At 47.8% G+C, this 13863-nt stretch overlaps 1 protein-coding gene across 5 annotated transcripts in view; it reads left to right on the forward strand.

The window, feature by feature from the left end:
• Positions 1 to 13863, forward strand: part of RAB11FIP1 (RAB11 family interacting protein 1) — a 41898-nt gene that overhangs the window by 20228 nt on the left and 7807 nt on the right. For 4 of the 5 annotated variants that reach the window (XR_010339640.1, XM_064368796.1, XM_064368797.1 and 1 more), the window contains exons 2-5: positions 1883 to 2325; positions 4381 to 5188; positions 6788 to 8686; positions 9416 to 9524. Coding sequence is in view for 4 of the 5 variants with exons in the window: in XM_064368796.1 (XP_064224866.1) it covers positions 1883 to 2325; positions 4381 to 5188; positions 6788 to 8686; positions 9416 to 9524 (3259 nt within the window). In the remaining variant the exon portion in view is untranslated. The remainder of the gene's footprint in view (positions 1 to 1882; positions 2326 to 4380; positions 5189 to 6787; positions 8687 to 9415; positions 9525 to 13863) is intronic. The other variant, XM_064368799.1, reaches the window with a different exon arrangement.

The raw sequence follows: 13863 nt of genomic DNA on the forward strand, positions 1-13863 counted from the left end.
ATACCCATCAAACAATTCCTCATTCTTTCCTTCCCCTTCTCTGGCAATCACCATTCTACTTTCTGCCTCAATGAATGTGACTACCCCAGGAACCTCACATAAGCAGACTCATATAGTGTTTGTCATTTTCTAACTGACTGATTTCACTCTTTTTTTGAGATGGAGTCTGGTTCTGTTGCAGTGGCATGCTCTCAGCTTACTGCAACCTCTGCTTCTTGGGTTCAAGCAATTCTCCTGCCTCAGCCTCCTGAGTAGCTGGGATTACAGGCACTCACCACCATGCCTGACCAATTTTTGCATTTTTAGTAGAGATGGGGTTTCGCCATGTTGGCCAGGCTGGTCTCGAGCTCCTGACCTCAGGTGATCTGCCTGCCTCTGCCTCCCAAAGTGTTGGGATTACAGGCGTGAGCCACTGCACCTGGCCTGATTACGCTCTTTAAAAATTCTTTATTTGTATTTATTTATTTTTAGAAACATGGTTCCGCTTTGTCACCCAGACTGGAGTGCAGTGGTACAATTAATAGCTCACTGCAACCTCGAACTCCTAGGCTCATGTTGAGCAGCTGGAACTGTAGGTGCATACCACCATGCCGGCTAATTTTTAATTTTTTATAGAGATGGGGTCTTGCAGTGTTGCCCAGGCTGGTCTTGAACTCCTGGCCTCAAGTGATCCTCCTGGCTCAGGCTCCCAAAGCTCTGGGATTAACATGTGTGAACCACCATGCCCAGCCCCCTCCCCACCTTTTTTTTTTTAATTCTATCTTGTATGTTTTATTACTCCCTAGCAGGGACTATTCCTTACTACAAACTTGATTTTCTCTGAGATTTAATTATACATTTGCATGCCACCCTTCTTGGCTGTTTGTATATGATCTTTGCTTTATTTATTTATTTTTTTTGAGATGGAGTCTCACTCTGTCCCCAGGCTGGAGTGCAGTGTCATGATCTCAGCTCACTGCAACATCTGCCTCCTGGGTTCAAGGGATTCTCCTACCTCAACCTTCCGAATAGCTGGGACTACAGGCACGTGCTACCACACCTGGCTAATTTTTTATATTTTTAGTATAGATAGGGTTTCACCATATTGGCCAGGCTGTTCTCGAACTCTTGACCTTGTGATCCACCCACCTGGGCCTCCCAAAGTGCTGGGATTACAGGTGTGAGCCACTGCACCTGGCCCTGATCTTTGCATTTTTACTCTACTGAAGGAAAACTTCAGTCATCGGAAGTGATTCCATGGAATATATTTTTTTTCTTTATTTTTAGAATGAGCTCTTTATTGAATCAGGATTTTACATTATTATACGCTACGTACAACACCAGATCCTATCTTTGTCTAGTGCATGTCTTCTCAAAAATAAAAGTGCAAAATAAAATAAAACAAACAAAAGAAATACAAATAAAAGTGCAAATTCTGCTCTCTACTGGGTGCAGTGGCTCATGCCTGTAATCCCTGCACTTTGGGAGGCTGAGGCGGGCAGATCACCTGAGGGTCAGGAGTTCGAGTCCAGCCTGGCTAACATGGTAAAACCCCGTCTTTACTAAAAATACAAAAATTAGTCGGACGTGGTGACCAGTGCCTATAATCTCAGCTACTCGGGAGGCTGAGGCAGATGAATCTCTTGAAACTGGGAGGCAGAGGCTGCAGTGAGCAGAGATTGCAACATTTCACTCCAGCCTAGGTGACAGAGCAAGACTGTCTTAAAAAAAAAGAAAAGAAAAAAAATCTGCTCTCATCTGGATCTCCCCGAAGAGAAAGCCTAAGAATGCATGCATCGAACAGGTTGCTGGTAGCAGAGAAGAGAGGCCAGTTCATGGGGATTGTGAACATTGTTGCAGTCTGTTCCATTCGAATGTAACTCCTCAGCCTTTCTCCTTTCAGGTGGTATAAGTTGAAGTCCAAACCAGGAAAGAAAGACAAGGAGCGAGGAGAAATTGAAGTTGACATCCAGTTTATGAGAAACAACATGACTGCCAGCATGTTTGACCTTTCCATGAAAGACAAGTCTCGGAATCCATTTGGAAAACTGAAGGACAAGATCAAGGGGAAGAATAAGGACAGTGGGTCGGACACCGCCTCTGCCATCGTCCCCAGCACGACGCCCTCAGTCGACAGCGATGATGAGTCTGTGCCCAAAGACAAGAAAAAGAAATCGAAGATCAAGACCCTGTTTTCCAAGTCGAATCTGCAGAAAACGCCCCTTTCCCAGTCCATGTCTGTCCTGCCGACTTCAAAGCCGGAAAAAGTGCTGCTTCGTCCTGGAGACTTTCAGTCCCAGTGGGACGAAGATGACAATGAGGATGAGTCCTCCTCGGCCTCAGACGGTGAGTTTCTGCCTCTTCTCTCTTGACCTCTCTTCCTCCACTTAGCCTGCTTCATTCTGAGAGAGAAGAAACGGACAAATCTTAAGATAAAGAGTTTAATTCAATTCCTCAGTTACAAAATCATGGTGGTGGTGGTGATGATAATGGCAAGTAATCTTGGTTAAGATGCCCTCTCTGACCAGGTGCAGTGGCTCACGCCTGTAATCCCAGCACTTTGGGAGGCTGAGGCGGGCAGATGACCTGGGATCAGGAGTTCAAGACCAGCCTGGCCAACATGGCGAAACCCCGTCTCTACAAAAATACAAAAATTAGCTGGGTATGGTGGTGTGTGCCTGTAATCCCAGCTACTAGGGAGGCTGAGGCAGGACAATTGCTTGAACCCAGGAGGCAGAGGTTGCAGTGAGCCAAGATTGCACCATTGCACTCCAGCTTGGGCGACAGATCGAGACTTTGTCTCAAAAAATCAAAACAAAAAAACAAATGATGCCCTCTCTAAGGCCAGGCGTGGTGGCTCACTCCTGTAATCTCGGCACTTTGGGAGGCCAAGGGAGGCAGATCTCTTGAGCCCAGGAGTTCAAGACCAGCCTGGGCAACTTGGTGAAACCCTATCTCTACAAAACATACAAAAATTAGCCAGGTGTGATGGCACATGCCTGTAGTTCCAGCTACTCAGGAGGCTGGGGTAGGAGGATTGCTTGAGCTCAGGAAGTAGAGGCTGCAGTAAGCTGTGATCATGCCACCACACTCCAGCCTGGGTGACAGAATGAAAAAAAAAAAAAAGATGCCCTGTTTCTTTTTATTTTAAAAATTTTTTGTTTGTTTATTTTAGAGACAGGGTCTGCTCTATTGCCCAGGCTGGAGTGTAGTGGCACAATCATAGCTTACTGCAGCCTCCAACTCCTGGGCTCAAGGGATCCTCCCACCTTGGCCTCCTGAGGAGCTGGGACTACAGATGTGCACCATCACACCTGGCTAATAAAAATTTTTTTTTTTTTTTTAGAGATGAGGTCTCACTATTTTGCCCAGGCTGAAACTCCTGGCCTCAAGCAATCCTCCTGCCTCAGCCTCTCAGAGTGTTGGTATGACAGGTGTGAGCCACTGCACACGGCTGAGATGCCCTCTCTATTTCTAAGCCCTCTGGTTTCTAAGAATGCATAAATTCCCTTTCCAGAGTGTTTGGATCTATAACTGTTGTCCATTAGTACAAGCTTTTAGAACTAACAGAACATGTCTCCAAGGTTTTTTTTTTTCAAGAGCAAAACCATGGAACCTTATAGTAATTCTGCTATTTCATTAATTCATTAGGTAGTTATTTAGTTCCTGTGATGTGATTAACCCTCATGGGATATAGCCCATCAGAAGCCAAGGAATCTGGTTCCTTTAGCTCTGAATTACTTGTGGGTTTTTTGTTTGTTTGTTTGTTTGTTTTTTGAGATGAAGTTTTGCTCTTGTTGCCCAGGCTGGAGTGCAATGGTGCAATCTCAGCTCACTGCAAACTGTATCCCCTGGGTTCAAGCAATTCTCCTGCCTCAGCCTCCCAAGTAGCTGGGATTACAAGCATGCGCTGCCACTGCGCCCGACTAATTTTGTATTTTCAGTAGAGACAGGGTTTCACCATGTTATTCAGGCTGGTCTCGAACTCCTGACTTTAGGTGATCCGCCCTCCTTAGCCTCCCAAACGGCTGGGAGTACAGGCATGAGGCACTGCACCTGGCATAATTGCATAGTTTGAACTTCAATTTCAATGTCTCAATCCCTCCCATTGGCCAGATTCTGCTACTATGAAGAGTGCTGCCCTTTTCATTGGTTTAATCCAGGGTTTCTCAGACAGCACTGTGGACAGTTAGGACAGGTCTTTGTCATGGGGGGGCTGTGCTGTACATTGTAAGATGTTCGGCATCATCCTTGTCCTCCATCTGCTTGATTCAAATAGCTGCCCACGCCCTCCACGTGTGACAACCAGAAATGTATCCAGACATTGACAGATCCCCCCATGCTGCAAACCACTTGTTTAATGTCTTATCCCCTTTCTGTTCTTTGTTTTTCTTCCCAAAGTCATGTCACACAAGAGGACAGCGAGTACGGATCTTAAGCAACTGAACCAGGTCAATTTCACCCTTCCCAAGAAGGAAGGACTTTCCTTTCTTGGTGGCCTTCGGTCTAAGAATGACGTCCTTTCCCGCTCTAATGTCTGTATCAATGGGAACCATGTTTACCTGGAGCAGTCAGAAGCCAAGGGTGAGACCAAGGACAGCAGCCCATCTTCCTCCCCATCCCCACAGGGCTTCAGGAAGAAGCATTTGTTCTCATCTACCGAGAACCTGGTGGCGCGGTCTTGGAAGGAGCCTGCTGAAGGAGGTGGGCTGTCCTCTGACAGGAGGCTCTCCGAATCTTCCACCAAGGACTCCCTGAAGTCTATGACCCTGCCGTCCTACCGACCTGCCCCGCTGGTCAGTGGGGACCTCAGGGAAAACATGGCCCCTGCAAACTCGGAGGCCCCAAAAGAAGCCAAAGAGAGCAAGAAGCCTGAGAGCAAGAGGTCCTCTTTGCTGTCTCTGGTGACGGGGAAGAAGGACGTGGCTAAGGGCAATGAAGGTGAAAACCCTCTCACCACCCCAGGGAGGGAGAAGGAAGGCACGCTGATGGGGGTTAAGCTGGGGGAGGATGTGCCCAGGTCTGCTGAAGAAGTTGTGAGAAGATCCGAGAAAGATACTGCGACTATTGTCTCCAGACCGGGCAGCTCACTGAACCCCTTTGAAGATGTGGAGATCACAGAACCGGAAGCTGAGCCAGAGGCCAAGTCTGAACTGAAACCTCCAATTCCCTCTGCAAGGGCTCCCCAGACCAGAGCTGTCAAGCCCCGGTGAGTTTTGGCTCTTCCCATGCAGGGCATTTCTACCTTGCCATTGGCAGTTTTCAGGCTTACGTTAGACCAGATCTTCCTGGTTCCATGACATCATGGTACCCGAATATGCTAGAGGTGTGCTGGTCTAAATTATTATTATTTTTTAAATTTTTATTATTTTTTGAGATGGAATCTCGCTCTGATTCCCAGACTGGAGTGCAGTGGAATGATCTTGGCACACTGCAACCTCCGCCTCCCGGGTTCAAGTGATTTTCCTGTGTCAGTCTCCCAAGTAGCTCAGACTACAGGTGCCTGTCACCGTGCCTGGCTAATTTTTGTATTTTCAGTAGAGATGAGGTTGGTTTCACCATATTGGCCAGGCTGATCTCGAACTCCTGACCTTGTGTCCACCCACCTCAGCCTCCCAAAGTGCTGAGATTATAGGCGTGAGCCACCGCACCTGGCCTAAATTATTATTTTTTTAACCAGTTCCTACTGCCAGCCTGGCCTGCCCTGTACAAATTGCAGTGATGTTTCCTAGCCCAGAGCTACTGCCCAGCAGGCATGGTCTGTCATCTCAGTCAGATTATCAGATCTCAGTGGAATGCCATGATTTGTAGCAGATTCTGGGTGTTGCGAGTTGGGAATGCTGGGTTTGCGTTGTGGTGTATCAGAACCTGTGTTTATGAAGTTGTTACTGCACGTTTGCCCTTGAGCCAGATCCTAGCCTGTCTCCTTGCACTTTGGCACTGGTTTCTGGCACGAGAGACCCTTGGTCCTCTCTCGAGTGTGCCTGTGACAGTTCTCTGTTTCTGCTCTGCCCCTTCTTGTAAGAGCTGGGGTGAGCCTTGGGACGGTTTTTTCCGTGTGATCTCATTCACACTGACAACATTTCTGTGGTCTGGGGGGTGAGAGTTTTTTTAGCGATTCTGCTTACTTTGACATGCACACATACACACTGTTCTTAAACATCTGTGCCTGTGGCTTTGTGTTATACCTTTAACCACTTTGAACATTTTAGGTGTACTTTGTCCTGTAATAATCAAATGCCCCAGCCTTGTGTTAATCACCACAAGAAACCAGAGGCAGTTGCTTTCCTGGGATCTTTTCATCTCTATTGCAACAGACCTTTGTGTGGCAGATATGCTTGGTTATGAAAGTGTCTGTTGTGTATGTTAAATGTTAGCTTTTTTTTTTTTTTGAGACAGTCCCCCTCTGTCTCCCAGGCTGGAGTGTAGTGGCGCAATCTTGGCTCACTGCCACCTCCACCTCCCAGATTCAAGCAATTCTCCTGCCTCAGCCTCCCGAGTAGCTGGGACTACAGGCGTGCGCCACCACACCCAACTAATTTTTGTATTTTTCAGTAGAGACGAGGTTTCACCATGTTGGTCAGGCTGGTTTTGAACTCCTGATTTCAGGTGATCCGCCTGCCTCGGCCTCCCACAGTGTTGGGATTACAGGTGTGAGCCACCGTGCCCGGCTAGTGTTCCTTTTTTAACTTCTTAAGGTACTGCCCCAAGTGTAAAGACGTTCTCCCCTGGTGAATGACTTGATTTTTGTGTGCTTTGTCTCTCACGATGCATCTGCACTGACTTGCAGATTTTGTCCTTTTTGCAGACTGGAAGTGTCTCCGGAGGCGCAACCCACAGCCAGGCTTCCTTCCCCCACTGACTCCCCTTCCTCTCCTCCTCCTCTCCCTTCTAGTTCTGGCCAGGCACCTGTCCCCTCTGCACTGGGACGTGGTGCAGACACACAGTCCTCTGAGAGTCTTTCTGTCTTCTCCTCTGTCTCATCTCCCATAGCAGCTCCCATTTCCACGTCTACTCCAATTGAAAGCTGGCCTCCCGCAGACAGGGGCCAGGCCAAGTCTGAAGAACCACCCTTGCTCCCTGAGGCAGAGTGGCAATGGAAAAGTTTAACACCAGTTCTAAATTCCGGTTCTTCTGCCCTGGGACCACTTTCCAAACAGCCACCCATTCCAGCGAATAAAGGGGCGGAAGATTCTCCGATGGGCGGGACCTGTGAAACAGGCACAGAGAAGAACACCGGTAGCCTTGAGTCAGGGGAGTCTCTCCCGGAGCAGCCTGAAATGGGACGACAAAAGGGAGAACTTCCGAGGTTTCCCTGCAGGAAACAAGACTACAGCTCAACATCTGGAGAGGCCCGAGAGGCACCGTCTGCCCTTTCACTCGGCAGTGATGGAGCTGCGAGCCCCGCTGGGGAGCTTGCGGCAGGAGGAGACCGAGACTTGGAGAGTCAAGCTGGGTCTCTTGCGGAGAGCAAAGCTAGGGATGCAGTTGAAGAAGCGGCGCCCCCTCTTCCGGTGGGAGAATGGGTCCCCTCCATTGATTCCATGATGCGGAAGCTGGGAGAGACGGGTCTGAACGTCGGTGGGGGCCCGAAGAAAACCAAGAAGCGCGTGTCGTTCTCTGAGCAGCTCTTCACGGAAGAGGCAGTAGAGAGAGCTGCCCCGCTGGTGGAAGAACACAGCAGTTGTCCCCAGGAGCTGACCGCTGCATGGGCTGTCGCTGGAAACCCATCTGACAGGGAACCTCCTGCTTCTCCCCATGCAGAGGACTCAGAGAGGGAATCGGTGACCACGCCTGGGCCGGCGACTTGCGGTACGCCAGCCTCCCTGGCTGATCACCCCCTCCTCCCCTCCCAGGAGGAGAGTTTCTCCGAAGGCCCCATGAGAGAAGCAAGCTCAGCAAAAGACACGCCATTCTCTAAGACGGAGGGAGGCGATGCCCTTGTGACTCAGTATCAGAGCAAGGCCAGTGACCACGAAGGTTTATTGTCTGATCCCTTGAGTGACCTTCAGTCTGCCTCAGATTTTAAATCTCCAATCATGGCCGATCTGAACTTAAGCCTTCCTTCCATTCCTGAAGTCGCATCGGATGATGAAAGAGTGGATCAGGTTGAAGATGACGCTCAGGCTAAAGATGATGGAGAGACAGCAGAGTTGTCAACTCTGGACGTAGGAGCTTCGTCCCCAAGCATGGTACTCCCTTGTCCAGAGAAGGGAAAGGGGCCGAGTGGCAAGGCAGATGGGTTGGCGCTGGGGGAGGGCCTGCGTGATTTCAGGCCACAAGCACCCCAAGCATCTGTGACAGCTCCTTCAGAGCAGACCACAGCGTTCGGAATTCACAAACCACATCTTGGCAAGAGTTCAAGCTTGGATAAACAGCTGCCAGGCCCCAATGGTGGCGAGGAAGAAAAACCAATGGGAAGTGGGAGTCCAAGCCCGCCTCCTGGCACGTCCCTGGAGAATCCTGTACCCAGCCCCTCCCCTTCTGAGACCTTTCCTGCCACACACTCTTTCCCCAGCTCTGCACATTCTGACACTCACCACACTAGCACAGCAGAATCTCAAAAAAAAGCCACAGCAGAGGGCTCCGCTGGTAGAGTTGAGAATTTTGGCAAGAGGAAGCCACCCCTCCAGGCCTGGGTCTCACCCTCGGAGACACATCCAGTCTCAGCTCAGCCGAGCGCTGGAACGGCGCCAGCCAAGCACAGGTGAGCGATGGGGGAGACTGTCTTTTTGATATGAGCAATGTCCGCTTGGCTTTCTACCTGCAGAGGTTACGCTTTCTAACCACACAGACGTTCTCATGTGACGACCTGCTGGTAGGACTGCCCCTTGTGGTGGGAATACCTCAAGACACTGCTGTGTTTATAGCAGGACATAGTAGTCTTCAAATAGAGTTTAGGCATTGTTCTGCACAGTCAGATTTGAAGCTGTCACATTGCACAAACGCAATGCCACCAATATCTTAACAATCTCAGAACTAACCGGCATTGAGCGGTAGTAGCATCTAGCAGTGTCAAAAACTTCAAGCACTGCCTGTCGTGAAGCTTACATGTTTGTTCTGAACTCTCTTTACTGTGGAGGAACAGAAGCCTCTGCAGAGTTTCACGGTGAATGCCTAGGCTCTGGTTGTCTCAAAAATATAAGAGATTGCCTTTAATGTTCTCCTGATGTTTGTAACAAGACCAAGGGTCCCGGTGAGGACATCAGGACGCCTGGGCAAGGACATGCTTTGCTGGCTTGCATGTGGCAGTCCAGTCCTGACTGCTTTTGTTTCCACAGGAACTGGGACACTGGAGTGCGTTGGCCCAGAGATGAGGACGGTGTGTGACCCACCTGCCACTTGGCTGGCTTACTGGCTGCCATCTTTTCGGTGGGCAGTTGCTCAGTTTTGCCATGACAGGAAGGTCTAAAGATTCTTTTCCCCTTCTCTTTAGACCTCATCCTGTGAAGCCAATGAACGCAGCAGCCACCAAGATTGCTAACTCCAGCTTGGGAACTGCTACCATCATCAGTGAGAACTTGAACAGCGAGGCCATGACGAAGGTATGTCTTCTGGGAAGCTGGTGCGTTCGTTAGGGATTGACAGAGCACCCATTTCCATAGTCACCATCGTATACCTCTCCCTGGGCGCCAGTGGTGGCAGGAGCCACTTAGCCATACCTCTGGAGTCTTTGGATAAACTTGGGAAACTTCCAGACATTCCACTGGATAATTTCTGTATTACCTTATACTTGTTTAGTTATTGTTAAATTCTTATGTCTCAAGCAACATGATTGACAGTGACCCTTCTTTTTTTAAAAAGTTTATTTAAAACTTCTCCTTCTTAACAGAGATGGGGCCTTGTGATGTTGCCTAGGCTGGTCTTGAAATCCTGGGCTCAAGTGATCCTCCCACCTTGGCCTCCCAAGGTGCTGGGATTACACTTGTGAGTCACCATACCCAGCCTGGCCCTTCTTTTTAATGAGAAGAAGATGTCACCCACAGTCTGGCCCATTCACCTCAGGGATTTTCTTCCCACATTTCCTTTCTTTTGGCAAGAATGTAAAATTCTGATAATTGCAATCATTGCATATATACTTTTTTGGTAACTTCGTTTTGAAATAATTCCAAATGTTAAACAAAAGTTGTAAGAACAGTACGAAGAGCTCCTTCAAACCCTTCCTCCCAGTTCACAGGTAGTTAACATTTGACCAGATTTGCCCAGCAGTCTCAACCTCTCTGCTTCCTCTCCCTCCCCTTCTCTCTTGCTGGATGTATACACACAGGTGTTGACATAATATTTTTTTTTGGAATCATTTGGAAGTAAGTTGGGTACCTCATGTTCCTTTTAACCCTAAATACTTAAGTGAGTAATTCCTAATAGTAAGGACATTCATCAAAATCAGGGAACTTTTTTTTTTTTTGAGACGGAGTCTTGCTCTGTCACCCAGGCTGGAGTGCAGTGGCATGATCTCGGTTCACTACAACCTCTGCCTCCTGGGTTCAAGCAATTCTCCTGCCTCAGCCTCTCAAGCAGCTGGGACTGCAGGTGTGCACCACCATGCACGGCCAATTTTTTGTATTTTTAGTAGAGACAGTGTTTCACTGTGTTGACCACACTGGTCTCGAACTCCTGACCTCAGGTGATCCACCTGCCTTGGCCTCCCAAAGTGCTGGGATTACAGGCATGAGCCAATGTGCCCTGCCTACCTCATGCTCCTTTTACCCCTAAATATTCCTAACAGTAAGGACATTCATCAAATTCAGGAAATTTTTTTTGATAAAGGGTCTTGCTCTGTTGCCCAGACTGAGTGGAGTGGTGCGATCATGGCTCACTGTAGTCTCGACCTCCTGGGTCCAATCAGTCCTCTCACCGCAGCCTCCCAAGTAGCTGGGACTACAGGTGAGCACCACCATACCTGCCTAATTTATATATTTTTTGTGGAGATGGGGTTTTACCATGTTGCTCAGGCTGGTCTTGAACTCCTGGGCTCAAGTGATAGGCCTGCTTAGGGCTCCCAAAGTGCTGGGATACAGGCAAGAGACACCGTGCCCAGCCTGTTTCTGTTTTTCATTATGAATTAACACTATAGTCAACAACTTCCTATATGGAACTTTTTCTCCTCCATTAGATTATTTCCTTAAGCTAAATTTCCAGGAAGTATCTTGCTCATTTGGAGGGTCTCTTCTCTTTGAAAAGCATGGGCAAACATTAAAAAACAACTCACAGTACAAACAACTCACATCCTCCCAGATGAACTCTACCTGGGAGTGTCTTCATCCTGCCCTTTCTGGTTCTCAAATCTGAAGGATTTAGAATACTACCTTGCTGCAGATCCCTGGTCTTCAATTCAGTATCATCTGGGCTAGAAGAGAGTGATTTACTGAGGGATTAGGGACCTTTAGGGGCAAGGATATGTTGTATTTCAAATATGTAGAGAAGGACTTCCCAACTGACACTGGGAACTGCAGTGTGTAGAAATAAACCTTAGTTTTATTTAGTTTGGAGCTGCTAAAGTTTAATTTCATCATAGATTTTACAGTCCCACGGACTCTGGATATCGAATCGTTTATTTATTTATTTATTTTTGAGATGGAGTTTTGCTCTTGTTGCCCAGGCTGGAGTGCAATGGCGCCATCTTGGCTCACTACAACTTCTGCCTCCTGGGTTCAAGCAATTCTCCTGCCTCAGCCTCCAGCATAGCTGGGATTGCAGGTGCCTGCCACCACACCCAGCTAATTTTTGCATTTTTAGTAGAGATGGGGTTTCACCATATTAGCCAGACTGGTCTTGAACTCCTGACCTCAGATGATCCACCTGCCTCCATCTTTCAAAATGCTGAGATTACAGGTGTGAGCCACTGCGCCCAGCCTTGTTTTGTTTTTTAATGGAAATGGGGTCTTGTTCTGTTGCCTAGGCTGGTGGGCAATGGCTATTCACAGGTGCAATCATAGCTCACAGCAGCCTCGAACTCCTGCGCTCAAGTGATCCTCCTATGTCAGCCTCCCAAGTAGCCTGGACTACAGATGCACCACCTTGCTTGGCTGAAAGTGTTTTTCAAGTGCTGGATGGTTGATACTCCCTCTGGCTTCATTGCACATCTGCCAGTAACAGCTGGGATAAAGGTTCACAGGAGGCTAGAAGTCCAAGTTTTTGGTAAAAGAAGCCAAGTAATCATAACTGATGATTGCTGAAAACAAGTTAACATCTTCTTACCGTCTTGCCTCACTTTCTCTTTCTTTCTTTTTTTTTTTTGAGATGGAGTCTTGCTCTGTTGCCCAGGCTGGAGTGCAGTGGTGTGATCTCGGCTCACTGCAACCTCCCACTCCCAGGTTCAAGTGATTCTCCTGCCTCAGCCTCCCAAGTAGTTGGGATTACAGGCATGAACCACCACGCCCAGCTAATTTTTTTGTATTTTTAGTAGAGATGGGGTTCTACTATGTTGATCAGGCTGGTCTCAAACTCCTGACCTCAGGTGATCCACCTGTCTCAGCCTCCCAAAGTGTTGGAATTACAGGTGTGAGCCACTGCGCCCGGTCCGCACTCTTTCTTTGTAGGACACACTGACAGGGAAGGTGGTAAGCACTGGTCTCAAAATTGTCAGCCACAGCCAGAACTGTGTACCTACTACATTTCAGCCCTAGCCAAAAAATCTCTAATATGTCAACCAGCTTGCCTGGCTCTGTGTGGTTATTGCAGACAGAAGAGTCAGCACTTGTCTTCCTGGAGTTAATGATATTTATCAGGAAATGGGATAAATGGAATGCAGTGCGGCTCCAAAGAGAAACAAACACCTTGTTTCTGGGAAGTTAGCAAGACCTTTGGCTCCCATCTTGTTCCCTCTTCAAAGCTCATTTCATTCAGGGGCTTACCTCCTGGCCCTAAGAGAATAACTTAGCTCAAAACAAAAGCAACTGGCGCTTATTTTGCTCATGATTTGTAAGCCTGGCCGCCGCCCCGCTGCCTGCCTGCAACACATCTCTTGGTTCTGGACCATGCCTAGTAAACATTCAGAGTAAATAGGGGACGTTTCCTGGAGGCTCAGCTATTGGCTTGCCACATGATAGATGCTTTGTGTTAAGGCATAAGACAGTATTTATAAAGAGAACTACTCTTTGGAATGTTGCAAAGTAAGAGAGATTTAAGGGAAAGAAATTGCATAGCTAAAGTTATGAAAAGTTAGCTGGATTGTTACTACAGTGATTTTTTTTTTCTTGGTTGTTGTTTTAGGGCCTCCATCCTTTATAGATGATTTATAACTGGGAGTGTATTATTTACCCAGGTGGCTTTAACATTTCCGTTTTAAAATAGTAAAGCCAACTTGATCCAAAAATCATCTGTGATATGGAAAAAGTTGGATGCACATTTGAGTGTATGTCATTATCACAACTATGTAAAAGGAAAAGTCCAGGGTAAGAATCCCGGTGGGAAATACATGACAATGGGCACTGTTCTTTCTTGCATTCCTGGGTATTTTCTCTGTGCTTCTTCTCCAAGACCATTACTCACTTTTTATAAAGCTGGATTGTTTTATAATTTTTAAATATCACAAAACTATGTTTTTTCCCTTTGAATTACAGAATCCAAATTAAATAGCTGTTTGATGGTCTGTAATGAAGTACCTTTTTTTTTTTTTTTGAGACAGAGTCTCGCTCTGTCGCCCAGGCTGGAGTACAGTGGCACGATCTCGGCTCACTGCAACCTCCGCCTCCCAGGTTCAAGAGATTCTCCTGCCTCAGCCTCCCGAGTAGCTGGGACTACAGGCGCGCCACCACACCTGGCTAATTTTTTGTATTTTAGTAGATACAGGGTTTCACCATGTTGGCCAGGATGGTCTTGATCTCTTGACTTCACGATTCGCCCGCCTCAGCCTCCCAAAGTGCTGGGATTACAGGTGTGAGC

Source organism: Aotus nancymaae, unplaced genomic scaffold (genome assembly GCF_030222135.1).
Source record: "Aotus nancymaae isolate 86718 unplaced genomic scaffold, 86718_ANA_hifiasm-v0.15.2.pri h1tg000079l, whole genome shotgun sequence".
NCBI lineage: Eukaryota > Metazoa > Chordata > Mammalia > Primates > Aotidae > Aotus > Aotus nancymaae.